Source organism: Eumetopias jubatus, unplaced genomic scaffold, assembly GCF_037043125.1.
Source record: "Eumetopias jubatus isolate StellerSeaLion01/CBP00866 unplaced genomic scaffold, mEumJub1_p1.0 scaffold_1, whole genome shotgun sequence".
Lineage (NCBI taxonomy): Eukaryota > Metazoa > Chordata > Mammalia > Carnivora > Otariidae > Eumetopias > Eumetopias jubatus.
In genome coordinates, this window is record NW_028274807.1 from 159,120,591 (window position 1) to 159,148,541 (window position 27,951).

At 48.1% G+C, this 27,951-nt stretch overlaps 1 protein-coding gene across 1 annotated transcript; it reads left to right on the forward strand.

The window, feature by feature from the left end:
- Positions 1-4,438: 4,438 nt before the first annotated feature.
- On the forward strand, positions 4,439-27,888 carry CHST13 (carbohydrate sulfotransferase 13). The gene is made up of 3 exons (XM_028101582.1): positions 4,439-4,535; positions 22,989-23,068; positions 27,043-27,888. Exons 1-3 carry the CDS (start codon positions 4,439-4,441, stop codon positions 27,886-27,888), a joined length of 1,023 nt encoding a protein of 340 aa, XP_027957383.1.
- Positions 27,889-27,951: the final 63 nt, after the last annotated feature.

Sequence of the window (27,951 nt, forward strand, 5' to 3'; positions counted from 1 at the left end):
AGCTCTGGCTCTATACACCCTCCCAGCCACCCTTGCAGTCTCCCTGGCAGACCTCATCTTCTGATGGCTCAAGGTAAGCCAGAAATCTTTTTGTGAGGTCTCCTCATTTTGAAATGTTTGCAATCATTTAAAAGATGGTTTTAAACATTGTGCTGAACAAGATGGTGGATTTCATCGACGTCAACGAACTGGTTGTGACCCTGTGCTGCAGTTTTGCAAGATGTTACCAATTGGAGAACTGGGCACATGGGATTGTTTCTTACAACATGAATCTACAAGAATCGCAAAATAAATAGCTTCATTTTTAAAACATCGTACAAGCTACGTAAAAGGATGAGGAGGTCAGGGATGTTACATATGCCAGACTGACTCTACCACTCACTAGCTGTGTGTCCTTGGACAAGTTACTCAGCCTTTCTGTACTTTAGTTTCCTCATTTGTTAAATGAAAGTAATAATTGTACCTACCTCATGGGATGTGTCCGAGGATTAAATGAGAATACATGTAAAGGTCTTATTGCCTGTTACAGAATAAACATCTGCTAAGATATTGTTAGTTTTCCAATTGTTGGCCTGTATCAAAAAGCAAGGAACAGAGCAATGTACGTAGTACAGAAAATAAAGAGAAAGTGTGTGTGTGTGTGTGTGTGTGTACACTACAAAGAAGTAGGGAGGGAAGGAGACTTTTCATTGTAAAACTCTGGCACTTTCAACATTGTCAGTGTACTAAATGCCATGGAACTGTACACTTCAAATGATTAATTCTATGGTATATAAATTTCACCTCAATTGAAAAAACCTCTGGTGGTTTTGAATTTTGCTCCATGGACAAACCAAATAAATAAAAAATTTAAACTAATAAGGAGTAAGAAAGGCAGGCAGGCACTACAAGCCAAACCCAGTTTCGCTCAGTATGTGCCTCCCTGGTGCTTGATGTGGTCTCTCTCCAGTCACCAAGTGCCTGCCTTAGTTTCCCCACTGGTTGCCCCCAGTGCTGCTTCTGTCCTAGCCAGCCTCTTGTCCTAGCAACCCTTGGCGACCAGCACCACATAGCCCAGCCCTGCCTGCCTGTCACCCCCAGTCCAGGCCACACTGGACCCCAATCTCTGCAGTATCTAGCTGGCCTTCCTGAGCCAGGCAGGGCTTCTGTCTCTTGAATCATCGGCCTGGTCCCAGCTTCCCCTCCTTCTCCTCCATCCATTCTGCCACCCTGGGCACCTTCTCCTGAACCACCTGACCCAACCCCTCTAACTTGAAAATATACCCTGGACCCTGAGACCACCCCACCCTGGCCCATGCACATCTTCTCTCCCAGAGATAGCACCAGCCTCTCTCCTGGTGCCCCACCTCCTCCCAGCCACCTCCAGTTGATTAGCAACACAGCTGCAGACTGCTTAGAATAACCCATTTGTGGCCTAAGACACTCTGGGGATATGGACTCTCTGTCTGCCTCTCTGATTCTCCATCCACTCTCGACGACCCTTGTCCACACCGGTGGTGGTTTTAAAACATGCCAGCAAATCCTTGCTTGGGTCCTTCTCCAAGTGATGCCAGGGCATGGTCCTGTCGCCTGAGTCTGGGCCAAACTTCGTGGTTATCAGGTAACCAGCAGAAGGAAGCCTGAGACTCTGTGGAGCAGCCCAAGTACCCCGGGACCCCAGGTTGGGGTGTGCCATGTGGAGGTGCTGAGGTCAGCTGCCCAGCTGAGCTCTGCATCAGGGATGGCCAACCCTGCCAGTCCCAACTGCCATCTGATGCAGTAGAATGAGACCCCCAGGGAGAAGCATCGAACTCAGCCCCTTCCCCAAATCTTGACCCACAAAATGGTGAGTAAAATTTATTTAAAAAAATTTTTTATTTTATTTGAAATCAATTAACATATAGTGTATTATTAGTTTCAGAGGTAGAGTTTAGTGACTCCTCAGTTGCATAGAACACCCAGTGCCCATGATATCAAGTGCCCTCCTTAATGCCCATCACCCAGTTTCCCCATCCCCCACCGACCTCCCCTCCAGCAACCCTCAGTTTGTTTCCTAGAGTTAAGAGTCTCTTATGGTTTGTTTCCCTCTCTGATTTTGTCTTATTTTATTTTTTCATCCCTTCTCCTATGTTCCTCTGTTTTGTTTCTTAAATTCCACATAGGAGTGAAATCATATGATAATTGTCTTTCTTGTGAGCAAAATTTAAATGGTTTTAAGCTGCTAAATTTTAGGGCAACTTGTTAGGTAATCGCTACTGGCACATCGTATCAAGGCCTCATCAAGGGCTGGTCCTCTGCCTGGAAATGTCCTCCTCCAGATACCCGTGTGGCTCCTCCTCACCTGACTCATATCTGCTCAAGTGTCACATCCTCCCTGAGGCCTGCCCCTACCATCCTTGCTCCTTATGTGCGGTATACATACTTCCCATCCCTTATCCTGCTTTATTCTCTTTATTGCACCATTTACCACCTTGCACGGTCTTATATATTTTTTCCTGTTTTCTATGCCCTCCCCCTTCTATAATGTAAATTCCATGAGGCCAAAGAGCCTATCTTGTTCTCTCCCCTGGAGCCCCCACGCAGAGTGGGTAATTCAGTATCTGCTGAAGAAATGAACGTGAGCCCCTTTGAGAGGACAGAGGCTGCAGAAGGTGTCTTCACAGGGAAGATACTGAGGCCCTGGGCCTCTGGCAAGGCATATCCAACCCCCCCATTCCAAGACCCCACACTAAGCCACCCCCCCCCCCCCCTCCATGGGCCTCCAGGGATCAGGTCTCCAGGAATTTTCTCCACAGGGATAAGCTGAGACATTGTTCTCAGCTTTGGCCACCAGGTGGCAGCCCAGGAGACCAGGGCTCCTGCCCAAAGGCCCCAGAGGCTGGGACCCCTTACAGAGACTGTGGGGGGAGGGTGGTAGGATCTGGAATGCAAGTGTAGATTAGATTTGGGGCCCACTGGGCATGTGCATGGCTGGAAATCCTTGGGCCCTGGGCCCAAAGCAGCGGCAGCCCTGCCTGAGGGCCCGACAGGGACTGAGCGGGACGCGTCCCAAGGCTCTCTGTCCGGTCATTTGGAAAGCCATAATAATGAGCTTCTGGTTTTATCTGTGAGCTGCATTTCCCACTTCTCTGCTATTTAAGACGTATCATCACCATTTGGAGCCATATCTTTAAGCCAACAGAACTATTATTTACTTAACATGTTTCCTCAAATAGACCTTTAAAACTTCAAAAAATGTAATAGGAAGGAACTTTCGTATCACCGCTGTAAGAGAAACCAATCTTTTGCCAGAAACAGGCAGTAACTGTAAAAATAAATTAATTTATCACTAACATCTAGGATTTAGATGGCACTCACTGATCCATTGTACAGGGAATTGGGGCACAGAGAGGTTAGGCAAATTTCCCGATCTCACATGGTGATTAAATGGCACCTGCAGGGTTTGGCATCGGATTTTTCAAGAGCAGCTATAAAACTGTAGTTTACTGCAGGACCCCTTCCCACACACTCACACCGCCAAGTGTTGACTCAAGTGCACATGCACACACCTGCACAGCATCAGCTGCACCCTTGGTTCCCTGTTAGCCTGACTTCTGGGCAGCAAGGCACTAGGGTCAGGCCTGGTTCCTGGTCTCCCCACCCCACAAGGCTAGCTGGATGTTTCTCTTTCCAAGGCGGGACTTCACTCTCATCCCCTCACACACAGGAGTCCTGTGCAAGCTGAGCGCTCACCTGGAGTGCGGATCCCTTGCCAGGACCAGGTGAGGCACAACAGCCCTAACGCCTAGCAGGGCATGAACTGAGAACTCCCACCTCTCCTCCCAGAGCTGGCCAGGACCTACAGGAGCAGAATTCAGGCAGGACCTGGAGACACCTGTGGAAAACAAGCCTACAGGCTGGCCTTGGGGGAGATAAGAGGTACTCTTAGGCCTGATGATGGGGATGGAAGATGGGGGAGGGGATTATGTACAGAGGGCTGCTCCCCATACGAGCCCTTGGCCCCTGGCATGCAAGGCAGCAAAAAAACACAAGAAGACACAGTGCTCTTCCGACCCACCGATCTGCCACTTTGATGACAAGGCTTCTTGGCCTCGGGTGGAGGATGGTATCCCCAGGGCAAACTGAAGGGGGCGGAGCCTCACCGGGCAACAGGGCTCTTTCCACCCAGTCTCCACCCTTCGCGCCCTGGACTGCTGCCCCACTTGTTCGGGTGTAGGGCGTGGAGGCTGGACGAGCGAGGCTCGCCACCCGCCGTCGCCCACCTCCGCAGTCCCCAGCGGTCGGCCGCCGCGCCACCCTGCCTCCCGCCAGCGGGGCCCTCGCACCCCCGCGCCGTGCCTTGGTAGGCGCCGCCGGCCGGGCCGGAGCGGGCGGGGCGGGCCCCGGGGCGGGTCCCGGGCCGGGCACTGCTGCCCCCCGCCGGACAAGGCGGACTGCAGGCCCGCTGGCCCCGCGCAGCATGGGGAGGCGCTGCTGGCGGCGGCGTGCTCTGGCCGCCGCGTGTCTGGGGGCCGCGCTCCTACTCCTGGGCGCTGCGCCCCGCGCCCTGCGCCCGGGTGAGTGCCCGTCGGGCCCCTCCACAGGGCACCTGCTGTCTCCTCCGGGGCTGGGGGTGGGCGGTAGGGGTGGGGGTGGGGGGCCAGAAAGGCTCTAGGCGCCCCCGCCCATGCCCCAGCTCCCCACAAGGGTGTTGCGCCCCTCGGGAGTTGGTCTCTCAACGCCCAGGAGACGTGATCGTTTTGGGCCTCACAGCCTGTGCCCAGGGACCCGGGTCAGTTGTGGGTGTTAGAGGGCATTGGGTCCACCCAGGAAGGCAGCCTCATTTACCTTGCCCCCGAAGCCCCTTGGCGCCCCGAAGCCTCTTGGCATAAGCTTGGGTGGGTTGGGGAAGCTTCAGGCCGCCTCGTCCTGAAGGCGGGCCCTCTGTGGCACAGGCGCTGCCGCCCTGCTCCACCTGAAGTTCCCACGGGGAAGAACTTGGGGCTCCTTTGCACCCACTGCATGGTCTGGTTGGGGAAACCGAGGCAGCTAGCCATGACTCCGCAGTGTGTAGTAGCTGCTCTGGGCCAGACGCTTCATCTCCTCCCCATTTCAGAAAGTGGGAAACTAAGGCCAGAGAGATTTAGGGACAGGTGTGGATGGCTAACCTGCAGGCTACACAGTCCACCTGGAGGTTGACGTGCCCAGTCAGCAGTGTGTTCCCATCTCTGGCTCTGTTTGCCTTTCCTGGGTGTGAGTGTGTTGGAATAGGGGGCAGGGATATGTGGGTAAGGGGTAGGTCTCCACTCTCCTCCCCCTCCCTGTGTGGGCTCTGTGAGAATCCTCAGAGTCTCATCTTTGGTGACTCCCAGGCAGGGTCCCAGGGAGTAAATAATCATGCCCCAGGGTGGGCAGGGGCTGTGGGCAACAGCGTCAAGGTGGCCCAAGAGATGAGGCTGAGGAATCTGTTTTGTGAGGGGGCACTCACCCACCTGGCTGGGTCTAGATTAGTGGATAAGGGTCATTCCACAGCCTTACCTGCTGGATGACCTAGTCCCTCTCCTCTCAGGTCCTCAGTACTCCCATCTATCACATGGGGAGCTCAAGTTCTTCCTTACAGGGCTTCTGGGGAGATGAGAATGAGACAGCAGACAGAAAGTGGTTGGTCATGATTAGGGCCAGCTGTCATGATTAGGGCTTTCACTGTGCTCCCTTCATCCTGGGGTGAGGGGCTTCCCCCTCCGGCTTTCCCTCGAACCTCCATACTGCTTCTAGGCTGGAGGCCAGGGTTTAGCTGGGGTCCAGGTGAGCAGGGCTTGGAGAGGCCTCTCTAGTGCTCACCAGAGCTCTACCCAGTCACCCTGCCACTCACACTGTTTCCCCCATGCCTGGACTCAGCCATCCAGACACCTCTCCAAGCCCATGGAAGGGAGTTGTGGTCAGTCTTTCTACCACCACCCCCTTTCCGTGAGCAGGCAGGCCATCTGGGAGTGGTGCTCCTGGTTCATGGCAGGTGCTCCTGTGTCCTAGCTGAGTGGAGTGTCCCCTAGCACAGTGTGGGCTGTGGTCCTATGGTCTATGACCATGACAGTCTCTGTCCACCCAGTCATTCACAGACAAATGTCTAGGGATCTGGCCCCTCCCAATGCCGCCCCTGTGAACCAGCAGGTAGTGGATTTAATGTCTACTCAGGAGCTGGACTCCCAGGCCCCAGGGCTCAGCCCCTGGGGTGGGGTGTGAGACAGAGGAAAGGCCAGAGCATCTGGGCCCTGGTGTGTGTGGGGGGGTGTGTCTGGGGGTTATCTACAGAGGAGTAGGTACATTTGGGTAGGCATCTGTGTGTCTGTATCTCTGGGGTTGCATGTGTCTCCCCTGCCTGGACACATCTCTTCTGCTTCCTCCTCTCCTCCTCTACCCAGGTCTTAGAGAAGAGAAATGAGCCAAGGTACTGGTCACTCTCTGTGCTTTGTTCCTTTTGACTCTCTCCTCCAAAACCCAAGAGAGCAGGAGCTAGAGAGAGGGACTTGTGGTTCCCCTTCCTAGTCTTTGCCTGGGCTGCGTGCCCCACTGGGCTTCCCTACCATGTGACTACCTCGGCCATGACAAGAGAAGGTTAATCAAGCCAACCTACCCAACGTCCTCTGCTAGTTCCTCCCCGCCCCCCGAGCCAAGAGCTAAAAGGCCCTGACCCCAGAAGCCAGTGAGGGTGTGTAATGTTGGGCCCACAGGCACCTGGCAGACCCCAAGGGAAGCAGCTGGGTGGAAAGGCCTTCTGCCAACTGTCCAGCTGGAGGTGGACGCTGCTGTCCAGGGACTCAGAAACTGGCCTCAATAGGGCCTTCAGCATCTCTGAGCATGTCCCTGAAGCTGTGTTCCAAGTTGGAAGGGGGTGTGGTGGGGGTGGGCCTCTGGCCTGGGGCTAGGGCTCCGGGGCACAAGAGGAATGTCAGCACCTTACTCCAGGCAGGTAGGTCTGGCACCATCCCCTCCTTCTCCAAAGCAGAAGGTGTTGCCACACGTTGGGCAGGGGACCCCTGAAAGGCTGCCACTATAGGCCTGGGGCCCCTGCTGCCCATTTACTAGTGGGGAAGTCTGGAGCAGCCCACCCCAGCACCCCTCGGCCCCCAGGACTCCACCAATGCTGACCTAGTGCCTAGGGTCCTGGGGATGAGGAAGATGCTGGGGACAAGGTGGGACAGCTGTCCAGGATGCCGCTGCCCTCAACACGCACCCTCACCGCAGGGTCCCAGCGGCACCTCCACTGTCACCTCATGTCCCCTTTGCTTCCTCTGTGTCCCAGCCTGGGCATGGCAATGTAACCCTGTTGACCACATATTTGCTGGGCACGTGCTCATGTGAGGTGCCTTTCTAGGGCTGGCAGCAAAACTTACTAAGATCCCTGCCCTTGCAGACCTTACATTTTTAATATTAAAAATCCAAATCCCCAGTCTGCATCCTCTATCCCCAGAGGCACACCCAGGGAGAGTCTCCATGCCACCACATTAAATCCACTACCTGCTGGTTCACAGGGGCGGCATTGGGAGGGGCCAGAGCCCTTTCCTAGGTTTACAAGGGTTGAGCATCTTTCCTGAGGTTGGAATCTCTGTCCACTTCTAGGGGACCTGGGGTTGGCGGCAGGGAAGGGAGAATGTAGAAGAGGTTGGGTGGGTGGAGGGGGGCTTATTCCCAGGGGAGCCCATCCCTTTCTTGCAGGCTGGACTGTGGCCCTCCTTTCCTCCGGGCCACGGCCCTTCTCTTGGAGTTCAGTGCTTCCTGTGCGAGGGCCAAGGGTGATGTGTGCTAACAGTAATCTCCCCACCATCCTTCCTGGAAGGTCTCCAGGTGGGGAAGGACCCAGGAAGCTCAGGTGGGGACCCTGACTCCCTCTCCATCCCCTTCCTTCTCTAGCACCACAGCACCTGGGGACTCAGGCCACAGAGACAACTGTACAGACTGAATGCAGGGTGCCTGATAGTCAGGGTGCCCCTGCAGTCATGCAGCCTAGTGGCCCTAGAGGCAGCCATTGCTTTTAATGAAAAACCAGTATTTTGGTTCTATGCAGAATAAATACAGAAATAAATGCCCAACGACTACTGGGGAGCCAGGGTGCCAGGACTGAGGTGGGTCGGTGAGGACTGACATAGGCCTGGCCTTGGAGCTGAGCAGGGTCCCCCTAGGACCCAGGAGCGGCCCGTCAGCGCAGAAGCCAGGGATCTTTGCAGGGGTAGCCAGAGGAGGCTGGAGCAGGCGGCTTCCCCCTGCAGCCCTGTGTCCCCTGCTTCCCCCTGAACCCCCTGCAGGACCCCACCCCCTAGACTCTCCCTCATCTCCCTTGCACAGTGGGGCCCCGATGCCCAACTCTATATGCTCTGACTCCTCTCCCGTCCTGGCCCCTAGTCCCTCACAGGCAAGTCAGAAACCAGAGACTGGAGCCACCCAGAGGACAGTGTCTCAGTGAGGACGTCTCAACTCAGGCCCACTTAAGCCAGATATGGCTGCCTTCAGGAATGCGTGGATCCAGGGGCTGAAACCACGTTTCCAGCTCTAGGTTTGGCTTTTCTCTCTCAGTCCAAAGGGAGGGCTCTTTTACTGATAATTCCAGGCAGTCTCAAGGATGTGTCTCATTGGCCTGAGTTGGGTCACATGGTATCCACCTCTGAGCCAACTGCTGTGTCAGAAGAGGATGGAATGCTCTGATTGGCTAGGCCTGGTCACATGCCTATCCCAGCAGCTATGGGAGAAGGACGCCTATCAGAACCATGTGCGTGGGACATAAGCAGGTTCATTCCTGGAGGAAAATCAAGAGGGCTAGCCAAAGCAGGAGGAGTGGCTGGTGGCAACCAAATAAATAGATGCTCACCACCCTGCTGTCCATTCTTAGATACTGCCAGAGTGCCCAGGGCACAGAGTCACCTTCCAGGTCTCCGGAGAGTGCCATGAGAAAAGTCTAGCTGGCAAGATGGATGGCTCACTAGAGTAGGCATTAGTAATCCCATTTTGCAGAGAAACTAAGCTCAGGATAAGGGAAGTCACTTGCTCAAGGTCACCCAGCTAGGAAGTGTTGGGGGCCAGGATTTAAACCCTAGTCTAAATCCCTAACCTTTATGTTTTTACACTCTACACGGCAGGGGTATTTGGGTTGGGCTTTGAAGGCTGCATAGAAGTTCACCAGGTGAGAAAATGAAGAAAGGGAATTTGGGGCAGAGGGAATGGCATAGACAAAAGCATGGAGGAGTGAAAGGCCTGGTGTGCTAAGGGCTGTGCTGTGGGCAGACCTCTGGGTTCATGAGAACAGGTGGTAGGGTGGAAGCCAGAAAGGTATAAGTCAGGCCAGTCACAGGTGGCCTTGAATAGCAGGCCAGGAGTTGGGGTACTCTCCCTATGGCTATAAGGGGCTATCAGTCTTTAAATAAATATTCATTGACACTAGGTGAGGTACAGGATTGCAAGAAAACAAGACAGTCCCATTCTTACAGAGTTGACCTTCCAGAGAGGCAGCCAGAAATCAACCCATATACAAACCATGTTACTTCAGTGCTAATAAATGCCATGAATAAATTAAAAGGAGAGCCTGGGAAAGATCCTGGTGTGGAGTGTGGCTCATTGGAGAGACCCTCTTTCCAGAGGGAACTTCTGAGTTGAAATCTGAACATGAAGTATTTATTCTAAAGTATAAGGGTCCCTGGAGGAGCATCCCAGCCAAGGAACAGTGCAAAAGCCCCGAGGTGGGAACTCACCTAATGTATTTATTGCTTGGCAGAAAGACCAGTGTGAGTGGAGCTGGGGTGGGGGTGGAGGGGAAGGTGGGAGGTGTACCAGAAGGTGGCTCTGGGAAGAAACAGGAATTTATTGTTAGCCAGTAGGAAGCCATGTAGGTTTTAAGATCACCAAGGTAGAAGGAAGAGAAATAAGCTGGATAAGGAGACCAGTGATTGTCCTGGACAGAGCCAATGGGGCTTGCTGCCCTGAGCTGACTACCATGGAGGAGGTGGGAGGTAGGGGGCAGGGGCGGTTCCTGATCATTCTGCAGGCAGAGGTGATGAGACTACACCCAAGAGGGGTTCCATTCCAGGTGGTTTGTGGAATCAAGCAAATAGAGTTTGAATTTTAAATACAAGTGGAAAGATCTCTACTTCTCTTCAGAAAAAAAAAAAAAAAAGAAGTGGAATTGTTTTTTATTTGTGAAGGGTTTGTTAATGTGTTCCTCCATGGGCCTGATTACCAGAGGGAATGTCCCTGACCCGGGGACATGCAGGTCAGCCCTGAAGTCCCAGGTCACCCAGGGGACTGAGAGGGCTGGGGAAACCCTCCATCCCCCTCCCCCAGCAAGGTCCCCAGGGCCTGTCTGTGCTGTTTGGGACTGGCTGTCCCTGCCTGTCTGGTCTTGCAACACTATGCCCAGCTAGAACTTATTAACCAGGAACCACATGTCGTAATCTTTGCTCGCTGGACTGGGAATCACCAAACAGTATTTCCCCCCCAAATAGTGAAGTTTCAAATGGACCACAGAACTTGTGCCCTGCCAGCTCCAAGGGGAAGCCTGTCCTTAGGGGTGGGTGTGTGAAGGGCCATTTATTGGGTTCCTGCTTTCAGTTTCCCTGGATGGCGGTTCACCCACTTACCTGTAGGTTTTGTGAGGTTGGGCGGGTCTGTGTGCTGGCCAGAGTGGGTGCCTGAGAGATGTGCCCTCAGATGCGTACGTGAGCTGTGGCCTGGGGTCAAATTCTGTTTCTGGGCTTTACTTGCTCTGAGGCCTCAGGCATGTTTCTTTTCCTCTGTGAGCCTCAGTTTCCCCGCCTGTCAAATGCAGATAATAATAGTTTCTACCTGATATGAGTAAATGTGTCCATGTGTGCAAAGCACCGAGCAGAGTGCCAGGTGCTGACTGACCCCAGGGCTGTGCCCCAGGTGCTTCTTCCCTGACTCCCCTGACCCCGCCAAAGCGCTGCCTCCTTTGCCAGCTACCGTGCTCTCTTAGGGGCTTCCTGGCCACATGCAGTGGGCACTGCAGGGTGTTGGGTTGGTCTTCGCACTGGTCTACTGGACGGGGACTGTGGTCTGCTCCTGAGGCTGGGGCTGCATGGTTTCCATGGCCTGGAGCCCGATGGGCATGGGCAACGGGCTGCCCCAGACTGTGGGCAGCTCACCCCACATTGCTTCCTCCCTTCACCCCAGCTGCTTTGCTTTGAGCTGTTTCAAAACTCCAGTGGTTTCCCCACTGTGATCTCTGTTTCTCCTTCTGCCAGCCTCTGTCCCTCTCACTGTGTGTAGCCTGTCTCTTTCTCTGTCTGCATCTTTGGCTCCCCCAGTCCCTCCCACCTCCCTCCCCCCGCCCATAACCTTCTGCTATTTTTGTCTCCTTTTGCAAAGTAGAACCCCACCTCGGTTTTGCCTGTGGCTGCCCTGGGCTGGCCCAGGCCCCTCCCTGGCTGTGAGACCTGGCTTTCCCTGGCTTGTCTGCTCCATGGTGCCCTTGGCAGGGAGCCTGGGACCTGAAGCCTCGTGGAGGGGCTGCAGGGTGGAGGGCACAGGCCAAGAGAGGCTTGGGGCAACCAGAGTGGAGGTCGGGGGATGCCTCAGTGTGACCCTGTTTGGGGCCACCCTGCCCTCAGAGCCAAGCCCCCAGCTTTCCAGAGTGGGGGCTGGATCCAGGGATCTTCAGGGCAGTCCCCTTCCAGCCCTCCTAGACCCATCTGTCCCCCTCCATGGCCAGCCTGCCCATCCCACTAGACTGTACGTTCTTCTGATCTCTGTGGCGGGAAGGGGTGGAGTGGATGGGGTGGCCCAGCCCTGTAATCACTGGCCACAGCTACTCTATAAATAGGGCCTCACTCTGGTGCCTGTTCCCTCTGACCCTTACCCACTGGCCCCTGAGGTCTGGTATGGGACCCGCTTTCCTGTAGGCTGGAGCCTGAGCAAGAAATGAGAGTCCCCACACAAGGGTTGGTGTTTCCGAAGGCTGGGTGCCTCCCTCCCAGTTGCGGGGCCTTGGGGTAGAAATGGGCCTAGGTGTGCTTCACTGGCCCTAGGGGCACCTCCCCCCCACCCCCGGTGGGTACCAGCCCTTCCTCAAGCCCAGGCTGTGGCTCTGAAGGGGGCTCAGTGGGTGACCTTGAGCCACAAGTAACACATCCACAGAATGAGGAGGAGGGTACCTCTCCTCCCCCGGCTGTGGGTGGCGCTGTGCTCATGTGACCCAGCCTCTCCTGGGGGCTACGGCTACACTTAGGCAGCAGCGGCGGCCCTCAGCCAGCCCTGAGCGCGGGGCCTCCACTGCATTTTGAGGGGCCGGCCAACTTTGCTGCCACCTCCGGTCAGCTCATTGTCCGATGACAGTGGTGTCGCTGGGATGTGTCCAGCTGCCAGGAGACAGAGGTTCAAGTCCTAGGACCATTGATAAATCCCAAGATACAGGTAGGCCCTGAGGGCCTCACCTTCTCCCCTGGCTACAGAAGAGCCCAGGCCTTGTTCCCAGGACACTGGAGTGGGGAGGGAGCTTGAGGCTGCCAGAGGCATGCCAGGAGGCCCAGGACAGTGGGCTTCAGATGCACACAGAAAGTTCTGGAGGCCAAGGTGAGGTCAATCCAGCTGTTATTTATTCATTCCTTCAACCAACCTCTGCCAGGTATGACTCTAATACAACGGTTCTCAAAGTGTGCTCCTGGACCGGCAGCATCAGCATGACCTGGGAGCTGTTAGAAATGCAGATTCTTGGGCCCCACTCCAGCCCTACGGGGCTAGAACCTCTGGGTGTGGGGCCAGGTAATCTATGTTTTCATCTATGCATGCTAAAATTTGAGAACCACTACTCATGGTCAATTTGCCATGAGTTAATCAAATTTTCCAAGTTTATTTCTTCGTCAAAAACATGTCTTAAAGAAAACGCCTGGATCTTTTCAATGAATGTATTCTTGGCAGCATTTTGAAGACTCTTCATTTTGTAGAAAGCCAAGGGTCATGGGAACGTTCATCCGTCTTATGAATATATTCTTTTCTCATATGATCCTGAATTCTTGAAGATACTCTTCTTATGAATAAGCAATATTCTTAGGAATTCAGGAATATATTATGATAGCCATTGACTAAATTTGTAAGCTAGATTTACACAAAATGCCCTTGCATATTTATTTTCATTGAGATCTAATTCTCATTCCATAAAATTCACTTTTTTAAAGTACACAATTCAGTGGTTTTTAGTGTATTTAAAAGCTGTGCGATATGACCTCTATATATTTCCAGAATATTAGCCATTAGCAGTCACTCCCCACTTTCCCAGTGATCCCCCGCCGTGTCCCCCAGGCCTGGGCAACCACTGTTTTCTGTCTCTATGGATTTGTCAATTTGTGATGTTTCATGTAAATGGCATCAAATATGTGGCCTTTGAGTTGGTTTCCTCTCACTGAGTGCAATGTTACGAGGTGCAGCCATGTAGAGACCAGGGTCAGTACTCCTTTCCTTTTTATGGATGAATATGTATGGATGTACCACAGTATTTATCCATTCATCCACTGGTGGACATTTGAGGTTTTGGTTATTAAATATAATGCTGATGGAAACTTTTGTGCATAAGTGTTTGTGTGAATGTGTTTTCATTTCTCCTGCGTGTGTACCTAGGAGTGGAATTGCTGGGTCATAGGCTAATTCTATGCTTAATTTTTTTTCCCAAATTTTTGTTATTGTGGTAAAATACACATAAGATAAATGTTGCTGTCTTCATCATTTTTAAGTGTACGGTTCAGTGACATCAGTGCATTCACAGTGTTGTGTGACCATCCTCTCCAGAGCTCTTTCGTTTTGTAAAACTGAAACTCTGCACCTATCAAATGACTCCCCGTTCTCCCCTCTGCACCCCGGCGACCATCGCTTGCTCTCTAGCTCATTGGTTTTTACTATTCCACGTACTCTGTGAGTGGAATCATTCATGATTGGTCCTTGTGTGACTGGCTTCTTTCACTCAGCATAATCTCCTCAGGACTCAACCATGTTGTAGTGTGTGTCAGTTTCCTTTCCTTTCCAGGCTGACTAATACCCACTGTAGGAATGGGCCCCATTTTGCTTCTCTGTTCATCTCTTCATGGACTCTTGGGTTGCTTCCATGTTTTAGCTGTTGTGAATAATGCTGCTGTGAACATGGGTGTGCAAACATCTCTTAGACGCCTTGCTTTTTCAACTATTTTGGGTATGTACCCAGAAGAGGAATTGCTGGGTCGTATGGTAATTCCAAATTTAATTGTCTGTGGAGCCTCCATGCTGTTTTCATAACAGCTGCCCCATGTTATCTCCCCACCAACAGTGCACAGGGTTCCAATTTCTCCACATTAACAACACTTGTTCTCTTTTTTTTTTGATAGTAGCCATAATAATAGGTGTGAGGTGGTACCTCATTATCATTTTGATTTGCATTTCCCCAGTGATTAGTGATGTTGAACATCTTTTCACATGTGCTTATTGGTCATTTGTATATTTTCTTTGGAGAAATGGTATTCAAGTCCTTTGCCCTGTTTTGACTTTATTTTTTGTTGTTGTTGAATTTTAGGAGTTCTCTATATATCCCCTTTCAGATACATAATTTATAAATATTTTCTCCTATTCTGTGTGTTGTCTTTGGGTGCACAAAATTTTTTTTAGTTTAATTTTATTTAAATTCAATTAAATCACATATAGTCTATCATTAGTTTCAGAGGTAGAGTTCAGTGATTCATCAGTTATGTATAATGCTCATTACATTATGTGCCCTCCTTAATGCCCATCACCCAGTTACTCCATCCCCCCACCCACCTCCTCTGCAGCAACCCTCAGTTTGTTTCCTAGGGTTAAGAGTCTCGTACGGTTTGTCTCCCTCTCTGATTTCGTCGTTTTTTATTTTCCCCTCCCTTCCCCGATGATCCTCTGTTTTGTTTCTTAAATTCCACAAAGGAGTAAAACCATATGATAATTGTCTTTCTTTGACTGACTTATTTCGCTTAGCATAATACCTCTAGTTCCAACCACATCATTGCAAATGGCAAGATTTCATTCTTTTTGATGGCTAAGTAATATTCCATTATACATACATATAATAATGAGATAGATAGATAGATAGATATCTCACATCTTCTTTATCCATTTATCTGTCAATGGACATCTGGGCTCTTTCTGTAGTTTGGCTATTGTGGACATTGTTGCTATAAACATTGGGGTACAGGTGCCCCTTTGGATCACTATATTTGTATCTTTGGGGTAAATACCCAGTAGTACAATTGCTGGGTCATTTTTAACTTTTTGAGGAACCTCCATACTGTTTTCCAGAGTGGCTGGACCAGTTTACATTCCCACCTTTCTCCGCATCCTTGCCAACATTTGTTGTTTCCTTTCTTGTTAATTTTAGCCATTCTGACCGGTGTGAGGTGGTATCTCATTGTGGTTTTGATCTGTATTTTCCTGATGCCAAGTGATGTTGAGCATTTTTTCATGTGTCTGCTGGCCACTTTATGTCTTCTTTGGAGAAATGTCTGTTTGTGTCTTCTGCCCATTTCTTGACTGGATTATTTGTTTTTTGGGTGTTGAGTTTGATAAGTTCTTTATAGATATTGGATACTACGGGTGCACAAAGTTTTTAAACTTCCATCAAGTCCAATTTACCTATTTTTTCTTTTGTTACCTGAGCCTTTGGTCATATCCAAGAAACCATTGCCAAATCCAATGTCATGAAGCTTTTGTTGTATGCTTTCTTCTAAGAGTATTGTTGTTTTAGGTCTTATGTTTAAGTCTTTGATCCATTTTGAGTCAAATTTTGAATATGGTGTGAGATAATGGTCCGACTTCATTCTTTTGCATGTGAATATCCAGTCTTCCCAGCACCATTTGTTGAAAGGAGTATCCTTTCCCCTTTGGATGGTCGAACTCAATCCAACCATATATGTAACGGTTCATTTCTGGGCTCTCTATCCTATTCCATTGGTGCATACGTCTTGTCCTTACACCACTCATTGTTTTGTTACTATAGCTTTGCAGTTAGCTTTGAAATTAGAAGTGTGAGTCCTCCAGTTTTATTGTTCTTTTTCAAGATATATTTGGGGTCCCATATGAATTCTAGGATGGGGTTTTCCATCTCTGCAAAAAAAATGTCATTGGAATTTTGACAGAGATTGCATTGAATCTGTAGATTGTTTTGGGTAGTATTGACATTTTAACAATATTAAGTTTTCCAATCCATGAACATGGGACATGTTTCCATTTCTTTGTGTCTTATTTATTTCAGCAGTGTTTTGTAGTTTTCACTGTACAAGTCTTTCACCTCCTTGGTTAAGTAATTCCTAAGTATTTTCTTCTTTTTTACACTATTGTAAATGGAATTGTTTTTGTACTTTCCTTTTCATATTGTTCATTGTATGTGTATGGAAATGCAACTGATTTTTGTGTGTTGACTTTGTATCCTGCTACTTTGGTGAACTCATTTATTAGTTCTAACAGTTTTTGTGTGTGGAATCTTTAGGGTTTTCTGCATATAAGAACATATCATCTGCAAACAGAGATAATTTTATTACTTCCTTCTAGTTTGGATACCTTTTCTTTCTTTTTCTTGTCTAATCGCTCTGACTAGAAGTTCCAGCATTATATTGATTAGAAGTGGCAAAAATGGGCATCCTTGCCTTATTCCTGATGTAGAGGAAAAGCTTTTAGTCTTTCACTATTGAGTATGATGTTCACTGTGAGTTTTTCATATATGGTTTATATTGTGTTGTAGTACTTTCCTTCTATTCCTTATTTTTTGAGTGATTTTTTTTTATCATGAAAGTATGTTGAATTTTGTCAAATGCTTTGTCTGTGCCAAGTGGGATAATTGTGTTTTTCCCCCTTCATTCTCTTAATATGATGTATTACAGTGATGGATGTTTGTATGTTGAACTATTCTTGCATTCTAGGAATAAATCCCACTTGGTCATAGTGCATAATCTTTTCGATGTGCTGTTGAATTCCGTTTTCTAGTATTTTGTGGAGAACTTCTGCATCAATATTCATAAGGGATATTGGTCTGTAGGTCTCATTTCTTGTAGTGCCTTTGTCTGGCTTTTTTCCCCCAGTCAGAGTTATACTGGCCACACAGAATGAGTTAAGAAGTGTTCCCTCTTCCTTAGTTTTTGGAAAAGTTTGAGAAGGACTTGTATTAGTTCTTTAAATGTTTGACAGACCACAGCAGTGAAGCCATCAGGCCCATGGCTTTATTTGTCAGGAAATTTTTGATTACTGATTCGATCTCCTTACTAGTTATAGGTCTTTTCAAATTTTCTAACTACTTCATGATTTAGTCTTAATACATTTTGTGTTTTTAGAAATGTGTCTATTTCATCTAGGTTATCCTTTTTTTTTTTGGCATACAATTGTTCATAGTATTCTCTTGTGTTTTTTTTTTTTTTTAATTTCTGTAGTCACTAGTAATGTCCCACTTTGATTTCTGATTTTAGTAAGCTGTATCTTCTTTTTTTCTTGGTCCATCTAGCTTAAAGTTAGTCAATTTGTGGATCTTTCCAAAGAACCAACCTTTGGTTTTATTGATTTTCCCTATTTTTCTATTCTCTATTTCATTTATCTCTGCTCTAATCTTTATTATTTCCTTCTTTCTTCCAGCTTTGGGTTTATTTTTTATTTTTCTAGTTCCTTAAGTTGTAAAGTTAAGTTGCTGATTTGAGATCTTTCTTGTTTTTTAATGTAAGCATATATAGCTATAAATTTTCTCCTAAGCACTTTCACTGCATCCCATAAGTTTGGTATATTGTTTTGATTTCTGTTTGTCTCCAAGTATTTTGTAATTTCCCTTGTGACTTCTTTGATCCACTGGTTTTTTAGAAGTGTATTCTTTGATGTCTACAAATTTGTGAATGCTTCCAGTGTTCCTTCTGTTATTGATTTCTGACTTCACCCTGCTGTGGTCAGAGAACATACTTTGTATGATGTATGTCTTTTAAAATCTATCATGACTTATTATGTGGCCTAACATATAGACTATCCTGGGAAATGTTTCATATGCATTAGAGAAGAATGTGTATGCTGTTGTTGTTGGATAGAGTGTTTTGTATGTGTCTATTAGATCTAGTTGGTCTATTGTGATATGTAAGTCCCCTGTTTCCCTCCTCATCTTCTCTCTGGTTGCTCAGTTCATTATTATGAGTGGTGTATTGAAATCTCCACTATTATTGTAGAGCTGTCTATTTCTCCCTCCTATTCTGTCAATTTTTGTTTCATATACTTTGATGATAAGTTAATGTTTATAATTGTTCTATCTTCTTCCTGTTTTGAAACTTTTATTTACATACGACGTCCTTCTTTATCTCTTGTAAACTTTTTTGATTCAAAGTCTATTTTGTCTGATATTAATATAGTCACCTTTGCTCTATTTTGTTATTATTTGCTTGGAATATCTTTTTCTATCCTTTCACTTTCAACCAGTTTGTGTCACTGGATCTCAAGTGAGTCTCTTGTAGATAGCATATAGAGTCGGGTCAGATATTTTTATCCATTCTGCCAATTTCTGCTTTTGACTGGAGAGTTTAATCCATTGACATTTAAAGTAATTACTGATAAAGAGGAACATCTGTCATTTTATTTGTCTTCTCTATGCCTTATAGTTTTTTTATCCATCATTTCCTGTATTACTGTCTACTTTTGTGCCTAGTCTATTTTTTGTAGTAAAATGTTTAAATTCCTTTCTCATTTCTTTTGTGGATACCATTTCTTCATTTGAATGGGCCATACTTTTCTTGTTTGTTTGTATGACTTCTAATTTTTTGTTGAACACTGGACATTTGAATCTAATAATGTAGCTCTGGAAAGCAGATTCTCTTTCTCAGTGATTGCTGTTTTTAGTTTCTGTTTTTGTCTTTCTGGTTGTTGTAGCCTGTCTCTGTGCTGAGGTTTAGCCCAAGGTAGAAATTTAAGGTCTTCTTAGGTCTTTTCTGAGCCTCTTTCTGGGCATTCACAGTCAGTTTCTAATTTTCCCCACCTATGCAGTTGTTTTGAATGTTTTAGTATTTAATGTCTGGCTCCAAAAAGGGGAAAAGAGAAAAATGAAAGGTGGGGAAAAGGAAACCAGCTCATTAAGTCTCCTGGAAGTCATTTTATGTGGAGTGTGAGGGGCTTGCAACAATGTGGGGAGGTACAACTGATCAAAGCACAGGTCTCTGATATTTGGAGAACAGGATCCTTTTTGCTCACTCTGGCTCTTGCACGCTGTATGTAAGCTGCTCCAAGAACAGATGCACAGCTGCCTGCCATGTGGCTAGGGTGGAGAGTGAGTAGATGCCCTGAGCTAAGAAAGAGCTGAAACTGACTGAAATTTACCACCATTTACCATTTAAGCCTTCCCCTGGAAGTTGCAAGCCTTCCATGGACTCCAGAATTCCAGGTCTATCTGATTTATCAGATAGATTCTGCTAGTACAGTTGTTGCCTGGGTGGAGAGACAGATTCTTGGTGTTCTTGGTCTGTCATCCTTCCAGAATCATCTAGGCTTAGCTTTTAAGGAATTGCCAAACTGTTTTCTATGGCAAAATATCTCTATTTTCCATTCCCACCATCAAAGTATAAGGGTTCCAATTTCTCCACATCCTCACCAATACTTGTTTTTGTCTTTTTTTATTATAGCCATCTTAGTGGGTGAGAAGTTGTGTCTTAATGAGGTTTTGATTTGACTTTTCCTAACAGCTATTGAGGCTGAGCATCTTTTTATCTGTTATTGGCAATTTGTATATTATTGGAGAAGTGTCCATTCATATCCTTTGCCTACTTGAAAAGTTGGGTTATGTCTTTTATCATTTGGTTATGGGCATTCTTTATATATTCTGGATACTAGTCCCTTATCAGATATATGGTTTGAAAATATTTTCTCCAAGTGGGTAGGTTGTCTTTTCACCTTCTTGATGGTGTCCTTTGAAGCAGAAAAGTTTTTAATGTTGATCTAGTCCAGTTTATCTATTTTTTCTTTTGTTTTTTTGATGCCATATCTAGGAAATCACTGCCAACTCAAAGATCATGGAGATATATGTCTATGTTTTCATTATGAGTCTTTGTTAGCTCTTACATTTAGGCCTATGATCCATTTTGAGTTAGTTTTTGTATATGGTTTGAGGTAGTGGTATAATTTCATTCTTTTACATGTGGATATCCAATTTTCTCAGCAAAATTTATCATAAAGACTGTTCCTTCCCTATTGAATTGTCTTGGAACCCTAATAAAAAATCAGTTGATCTTAAGTGTAAGGGTTTGTTTCTGAACTGTGAATTCTATTTCATCAATCAATATGTCTCTCCTATCCCACCACCACATCGTCTTAATTACTGTGGCTTTGTAGTAAGTAGTAAAATTAGGGAAGTGTGAGATCTCCAAGTTTGTTCCTTTTCAAGATTGTTTTAGACATTCTAAATCCCTTGAATTTTCTTTTTTTTAACAAAATTTTAAAAAGATTTTATTTATTTATTTGACAGAGACAGAGAGCACAAGTAGGCAGAGAGGCAGGCAGAGGGAGAAGGAGAAGCAGACTCCCTGCTGAGCAGAGAGCCCGATGCAGGGCTCCATCCCAGGACCCTGGGATCATGACCTGAGCTGAAGGCAGATGCTTAACCGACTGAGCCACCCAGGCTCCCCAATCCCTTGAATTTTCTGATTAATTTAAAGATCAACTGTCAACTGTCAATTTCTGCAAAAAAGGCAGCTAGGGTTTTTATAGGGATTGCATTGCATGTGTCATCTGGGGAGTACTGCCACCTTAATGACATTAAATCTCCCAATCCATGAACATGGGATATTTTTCCATTCATTCAGGTCTTCAATTTCTTTCAATGATGTCGTGTAGTTTTCAGTGATAAGTCTCGCACTTCTTTTGTTAAATTTAATCCTTAATATTTTTATGCTCTTGTAAATGGAGATGTTTTTGTTAATTTCAATTTTGGATTTTTCATTACTAGTACTTACAAATACAATTCACTATTGAATATTGATCTTTTATTCTATGACCTTGCTGAACTCATTTATTAGCTCTTAGCTCTAATAGTTGGTGGATTCTATATAAATACTATATATATATAGTATATATAGTCTATATATAGTCTATATATATTCATGTCATCTACAAATAGAATAATTTTACTTTTTCCATTCCAATCTGGATGCCTTTTTCTTTCTTTTTCTTTCCCAATTACCCTGGCTAGAACTTCTAGTACATTGTTGAATAGAAGTGGTAAAAGTGGGCGTCCCTTGTTTTGTTCCTGATCTTAGAGGTAAAGCATCAGTTTTTCACCATTAAATATATTAGCTGTGGGTTTTCTCCTAGATGGCCTTTATCAATTTGATGAAGTTCCCTTCAAGTTCTAGTTTGTTTAGTATTTTTATTATGAAAGGGTATTGGATATTGTGCAACATTTTTCCTGCATGTATTGATAATTATGTGGGTTTTTTTCTTTTACTCTATTAATATGGTGTATTACCTTGATTGATTTTTGTATGTTGAACCACTCTTGCACTCCTGGGATATATATTACTTGGTTATATATAACCATTTTTATATGGTTATATATAACCATTTTTATATGTTTTAAATATTCAGTTTGCTTTTTTTTGAGGATTTTGCATCTATGTTCATAAGAGATTAATGTTCTGTAGTTTTCTTTTCTTGTAATGTCTCTGTCTGGTTTTGGCATCAGGGTAATACTGGGCTCATATAATGTGTTGGAAGGTATTTTCCACCCCACAATTCTGTTTTGTTTTACTGAAGGGGGTAAAGAGTTTGGAAGAGATTGGTGTTAATTCTTCTTTAAATATTTGGTAAAATTCACTAGTGAATATCATCTGATTCTGGGCTTTTCTTTGTGGGATTTTTTTTTTTACATTACTACTTCAATGTATTCATACATATTATTATACATTACATTATTATACATATTATTATATATTACATTGTTATACATATACATTATACATATAATTGTTAGATGTCATTGGGGTTTTCTATTTCTTTTTGGTCAATTTCAGGAATTTGCATCTTTTTAGGAATTTGTCCATCTTATATAGGCTATCTAATTTGCTTTTGTACAATTGTTCATGCCTTTCTCATTTCTGTAAGATTCAATTCTAATGGTTTCCCTTTCATTCCTGTTTTTAGTAATTTGAGACTTCATTCTTCTTGGTCAGTCTAGCTAAAGTTTTGCCAATTTTGGTGATCTTTTTGAAGACTGCATTATACTTTATTCATTTATTAATAAGTAATATCATACTTTAGAAAAATATGACCAAGAAGCATAAGATCATGAGCCTATGCTTACCTAAATCAACTACATTAATTGAATATGTAGGAAGATACTCCTTAAAACACATTTAGAGTAAAAGAATAAATTTAGTAAGCAGAGTTTTTGGCAATTTTAGGAAGATTGAAGAGTACGGCACTGAGACGGATGGTATCCCTGCACACTGTCTTCCAGTCTGGGAGACAGTGAAACCTGCATCTACCACGAAGCGGCATACACGCTGGCCAGGGAAGTACAGACTGCTGTAGGAGTCCATGGAGGTCATGTGACCTGGTGGGCTGCTACTGGAGAACCTGCAGCTTGGCTGTGCCACCTCTATTGCTACCCAGCCCTTTCTGGCTGCCCACACCCAGGATTTGGGGAGGCTGGACCGCCAGTCAGCTTGGTGAGCCCCTGAGGGCTCCATGGACATGGGGCTGGTAGGGGTGCAGCATGAAATGAAGGCAGATGGAGATGGATAAGGTTGGATGGTCAGGTCTTTACCAGAGGGCTGTGGGCTGGGTACCACCTTTCCTCTCATCCCTGCCTGCCTGGCGTCCTCCAACTCTGAAGGGTAGGACATGGGGGCAGGAGCGATACCAAAGACCCTGCCCTGGTGGATTAGGGGGCCTATCAGTGCCCACACCCCACCAAGGCAGATGAGATACAAGAGGGAAATTGAGTCCCAGAGGTAGATCAAATGTGCCCAAGGGAGTTGGCCAAGTCCCCCAAGGGCTACAGCCAGTCCATCTGATGCCTCTTTCCTTATGCCCCTTAGCATTTGAAAACAGCCTGGGCTCTGGCTGGCTCGGTGGGAAGAGGAGGAGTCCCCTGCAGATGCTTTATGACTTGGACCAGGTAGGTGGACAGACCCCTGCCCAGTGATCCTTCCCTCTACCTCCAGCCATGGGAAACTGAGAGCCCTAGTGTAGACCTGCTGTCTTGGAACTAGAGCCCACAGTAGGGCTTGAAGAGGCTTCCTCTGCAAATCAAGGCCCTGTGCAGAGAGGAGAATGCCTGTGACAAGGGCAAATCTTCGGACAAGCTGAGAGACCTGGGGTCTCCACCCACCCACCCACCTACCCATCCATCATCCACCCAACAACAGACTGAAGCCACACTGTGCCAGGCACTCTGCCATGTGTTGAGGATATAAAAGAGCAAAGGACCCTCAGGAAGTTGACAGTCTAGTGGGGAGACAGGAATTAAGTGACCCCCCCCCAGATTTTAGTATCTGCTGCGATAGGGAAACATGCAGGGAGCCCCCGCCCTCATACTGTTCTCAGGCACCCAGACCAGGAGGCTTGCCAGCCCTAGCACTCCACTTCCGCGGTGGGCCTGCTGGGACCATGCACAGCCCAAACACACACGCAGTTAGACCCCACCGAGAGCCACGGGCCCCTGGCTCACACACACACCAGCAGGCACGAGGAGAGGCACCCATTCAGACAGCATGTGTAGAGCACCTACTGTATGCAGGCTTTGCTCAGGCTGCTGCTGATCCAGTGGCAAGAAGGTCAGCTGGATCCCTGACCTGGGGCAGCTGATATGCCCAGGTGAGGAAGATATCATCCCATCATTGCCACCTGCACTAACCTGTGGCTGATTTGCATCGAAAGGGGCAGTACAAGATGCGACAAGAAATCTACCGGGAGGGTCCTGGCTTAGATGGGGAAGAGAGATCCTCTCTGAGAAAGGGACATTGGAGCTGAGACCTGCAGAGAAGGAGTCAAGAAGCAAAGAGTAGAGGGCCAAGTGCCTGGTGGTAGACAGACAACAGAAGAGGGTGTGTGAGGTGAGCCAGGAGTGGGCAGCAGCTTGGGTGGTGCCTGGCAGGTGGGGCGAGGGCAATAGGGAAACCATAGAGGGTTTTAAGCTGGGGAGAAGGGTCAGACAGGTTGCGTAGGTAGCTGTTCACTGAATCCCTGAGAGCTGAGCCAAAGGGGCCTGTGGAGCTTATCTGACCCACGCCCTTGGGTTGCATGTGTGGAGGCCTTGGTTCAGAGAGGGTAACTGGCTTGCTCTGGGCCACACAGCAAGCTGAGGGCACGGCAGGCTCTCAGCAGGATCCTGGGTTCCACTAGTTCCACAGGCTTCTGAGGGGCAGATGGGGCTGGCTCAGCCCCCTCACAGCCTGAGGTCCCTCTGACTGTTGGGTGTCAAGGCCCTGGGAGCTTAGCACCTTGTGGCTGGAGAAATAAGAGTAATAAAAATAATCTGGCCAACAAAGGCTAACTGTGTACCAGACACTCCAATTCTGTGAACTTATTTAGCCCTCATGGCAAGCCTATAAGGTAGGGCTGTTGTTATTCCTGTTTACAGATGAGCAAACTGAGTCCCAGGGAGGCCAAGGACACAGAGAAGTTTACAGAGCTCATAAGGACTAGGGCCAGGCTAAGAATCCAGGCAGCCGAGTCCAGTGAGGCTGGAAGAGATGGTTGTAACAGTAGGATCTGTTTCTGGACCAATGGGCATAGCCCCAGCTTCTGAGTCCTAAGGGACCTGAGTTGGGAGTCCCTACTTGAGAGCTGTAGGCAACTCATTTCTATTGAGCCTCAGTTTTCTCATTTCTATGGAGATAGTATTGACTATCTTGGTATTTATGGGGCTCCAAGCAACAGAAAAGCTGACTTTAAGCCATTAGGACAGTGGGTGTTTACTTCCCAACATGTTCAGAAACCAACAGCCCTTGGTACAGCAGCAACATGTTGCCCATCATCATACTCTGAATGTTGACATATGATACATCTTGTTGCCTCGTGACTTCAAGATGACTGCCAGGGCTCCAGACATCTCACAGGATGGTACCCCAAGCAGAAAGGGAGGGGCTGAGGCAAAGATTTTTTTCTTTCAGGAGCCCTCTCTTTTTGTGCTGAAGGAAAGTCTTTCCTGGGAGCCATCTAGCAGACTTCCCTGTACATCTCCTTGGCCCAAACCAAGCCAGATATTCACCCCTGGACCCATAGCTTTCATGAAGTTGTGTGAGGCTGCTATGACTGGTTCTTCCCCAAGGCTCGGCACATTGACCTACCACAGTTGGGGTCTGCTGGCAAGGGGGGAGGATGACTGACAGGTGGGTGGATGGCCAACATTCCCTGCCCCAAGAAATATGTGGGGATGTCTGGAAGCAGAAAGCAGAGCTTGGCTGTGGGGCCACTGGATACAGCCTTCTCCTGGCACCCATGTGAAGCCAGGCTTCTGAGGCCAGTCCTGTGAATCTGCCTTAGAGGGAAAGGGATCTTCTCAGTGCTCTCACGCCCCTCACTGCTCTGAGATTGGCAGCCACCCCTCAGTGAGATTTTGAAAAAGTAAGATAAGCACATGATAGGGCATTCAACCTTTCAAACGAGTATATGCAGTGAAAAGTACCTCTCCTTCCCACCCGGGCCCTGGTTACCCCTGGAGGCGACCAGGTCGTTCCCTGTGTGCCCTTCCGGGCATGTTCTAGGCATGTGTGTAGTGTCCAATGCTCTGTCATGTGCTTAGGTCACTTTTCCAGAATCATACCTACAGGTATATATGTCCTTTTTTTCTGCTTTATGTTTTAATTGAGAAAAATTCAAACATATGCAGAAGTAAAATGTACAATGAACCCCCACATCCCATCACCCAGTTTGAACAGTGATCAACTCTGTCCTGTTTCATCCAGACCCCTCTCCCTCCATTCCTACTTGGGATTATTTGGAAGCAAATTCCAACCTTGTTTAGTACGTGACAATTTCAATATATATCTAAAAGAGAGGCTCCCAGGGTACCTGGATGGTCCAGTCAGTTAAGTGTCCAACTCTTGATTTTGGCTCAGGTCTTGATCTCGGGTTTGTGAGATGGAGCCCCATGTTGGGCTCCAAGGTAAGCAGGGTTGTCTGCTTGGGATTCTCTCTCTCTGCCCCCCCCCCCCATGCTCACTCTCTCTCTCTCTTTCTCTGAAACAAATAAATCTTTAAAAAAATAAAATAAAATATGAGAGGCTGCCTACAACCTATCCTTTCTGAAACATTTTTTTATTTCCTTCCTCACCCTTTGTAAACCCAAAATGTGACATATTAACTCCTGTTCCGTACTTTAGCTTTTATCACTTGAAGTATTTTGGATTTCTGCTTGGATTTCTGGATACTTTTAAAGGCATGAGAAGCGCAAATGAGCACATCCCCCCCACACACATTCTTCCCCTCCCCACCCAGCAATGGCAGATACTCTTATGCAGGCACTGAACCCAGTGTCCTACCATTTCAGGTGTTGCTTTGTCCTTCCCTGAAACGGAAACACTCACAAGGCTCTTTTCGTAACTGGGATATAACTCATATGCCATAAAATTCACTCTTTTACAGTGTACCCTTCAATGGTCTGTAGTGACCAAGGCTGCATAACCATCACCACTCTCTAACTACAGGACACTTTCATCACCCCCCAAATCTTATTATTGAACAAAAAAATATCTCAGTAGCCTGCAAGTGGCTGCATTTTTCAACTCTATATGGAATTATAGCTGTTGTTCTTATACATTATTCTGATATTCAATTTGTGCCCACACTCACCACTCTGATGACATACTTATTCCATCAGGCTTACTCTGACACGGTCATATTCATCATCAGGACCTCCTTGGTCCTGAGGGCCCAACCCTGCTTGTCACATCCTTCCACCTGCCTCAGTGAGGTTAGAGTCATTTTCCCCCCAAATTCTGGTCTAGGATCCGGGTCCCAAATCACAGTGATCGGTGGCAGTGCTGGGGTTCGAATCCCCTGTTCCGTCGCCACGGCCCGGTGGGCGCAGGGCCCGTGGCGCTGACCGGCCCCCCCGCCCCACTCTCCCACCCCCGCTGTCGCCCGCAGGGCCCGCGCTCAGCCCTGGCCGAGGTGCACCGGCAGCGGCGCGACCTGCTGCGCCGAGCCTGCAGCCGCCACACACGCCGGCAGCGCCTGCTGGGGCCCGAGGACCTGCGGCACGTGCTGGTGGACGACGCGCACGGCCTGCTCTACTGCTACGTGCCCAAGGTGGCCTGCACCAACTGGAAGCGCGTGCTGCTGGCGCTGAGCGGCCGAGCCCGCAGCGACCCGCGCGCCATCCCCGCGCACGAGGCGCACGCGCGGGGCCGCCTGCCCTCGCTGGCTGACTTCAGCCCGGCCGAGATCAACCGGCGGCTGCGCGCCTACCTGGCCTTCCTGTTCGTGCGCGAGCCCTTCGAGCGCCTGGCGTCGGCCTACCGCAACAAGTTCGCGCGGCCCTACAGCGCGGCCTTCCAGCGGCGCTACGGCACGCGCATCGTGCGGCGCCTGCGGCCGCGCCCACATCCTGACGCGCTGGCCCGCGGCCACGACGTGCGCTTCGCCGAGTTCCTGGCCTACCTGCTGGACCCGCGCACGCGCCGCGAGGAGCCCTTCAACGAGCACTGGGAGCGCGCGCACGCCCTCTGCCACCCGTGCCGCTTGCGCTACGACGTGGTGGGCAAGTTCGAGACGCTGGCGGAGGACGCGGCCTTCGTGCTGGGCCTGGTGGGCGCGCCCGGCCTGCGCTTCCCTGCGCCCCCGCCCCGGGCCAAGACGGCCGCCGCCAGCGACCTGGCCGAGCGCCTCTTCCGGGACATCAGCCCCTTCTACCAGCGGCGCCTCTTCGACCTCTACAGGATGGACTTCTTGCTCTTCAACTACTCTGCCCCTTCCTACCTGCGGCTGCACTAGGCGGCAAGGCCCGTCACACCCACCGGACGGTGTGCATCTCTGGTGGCCACCCGCCCCCCGCAC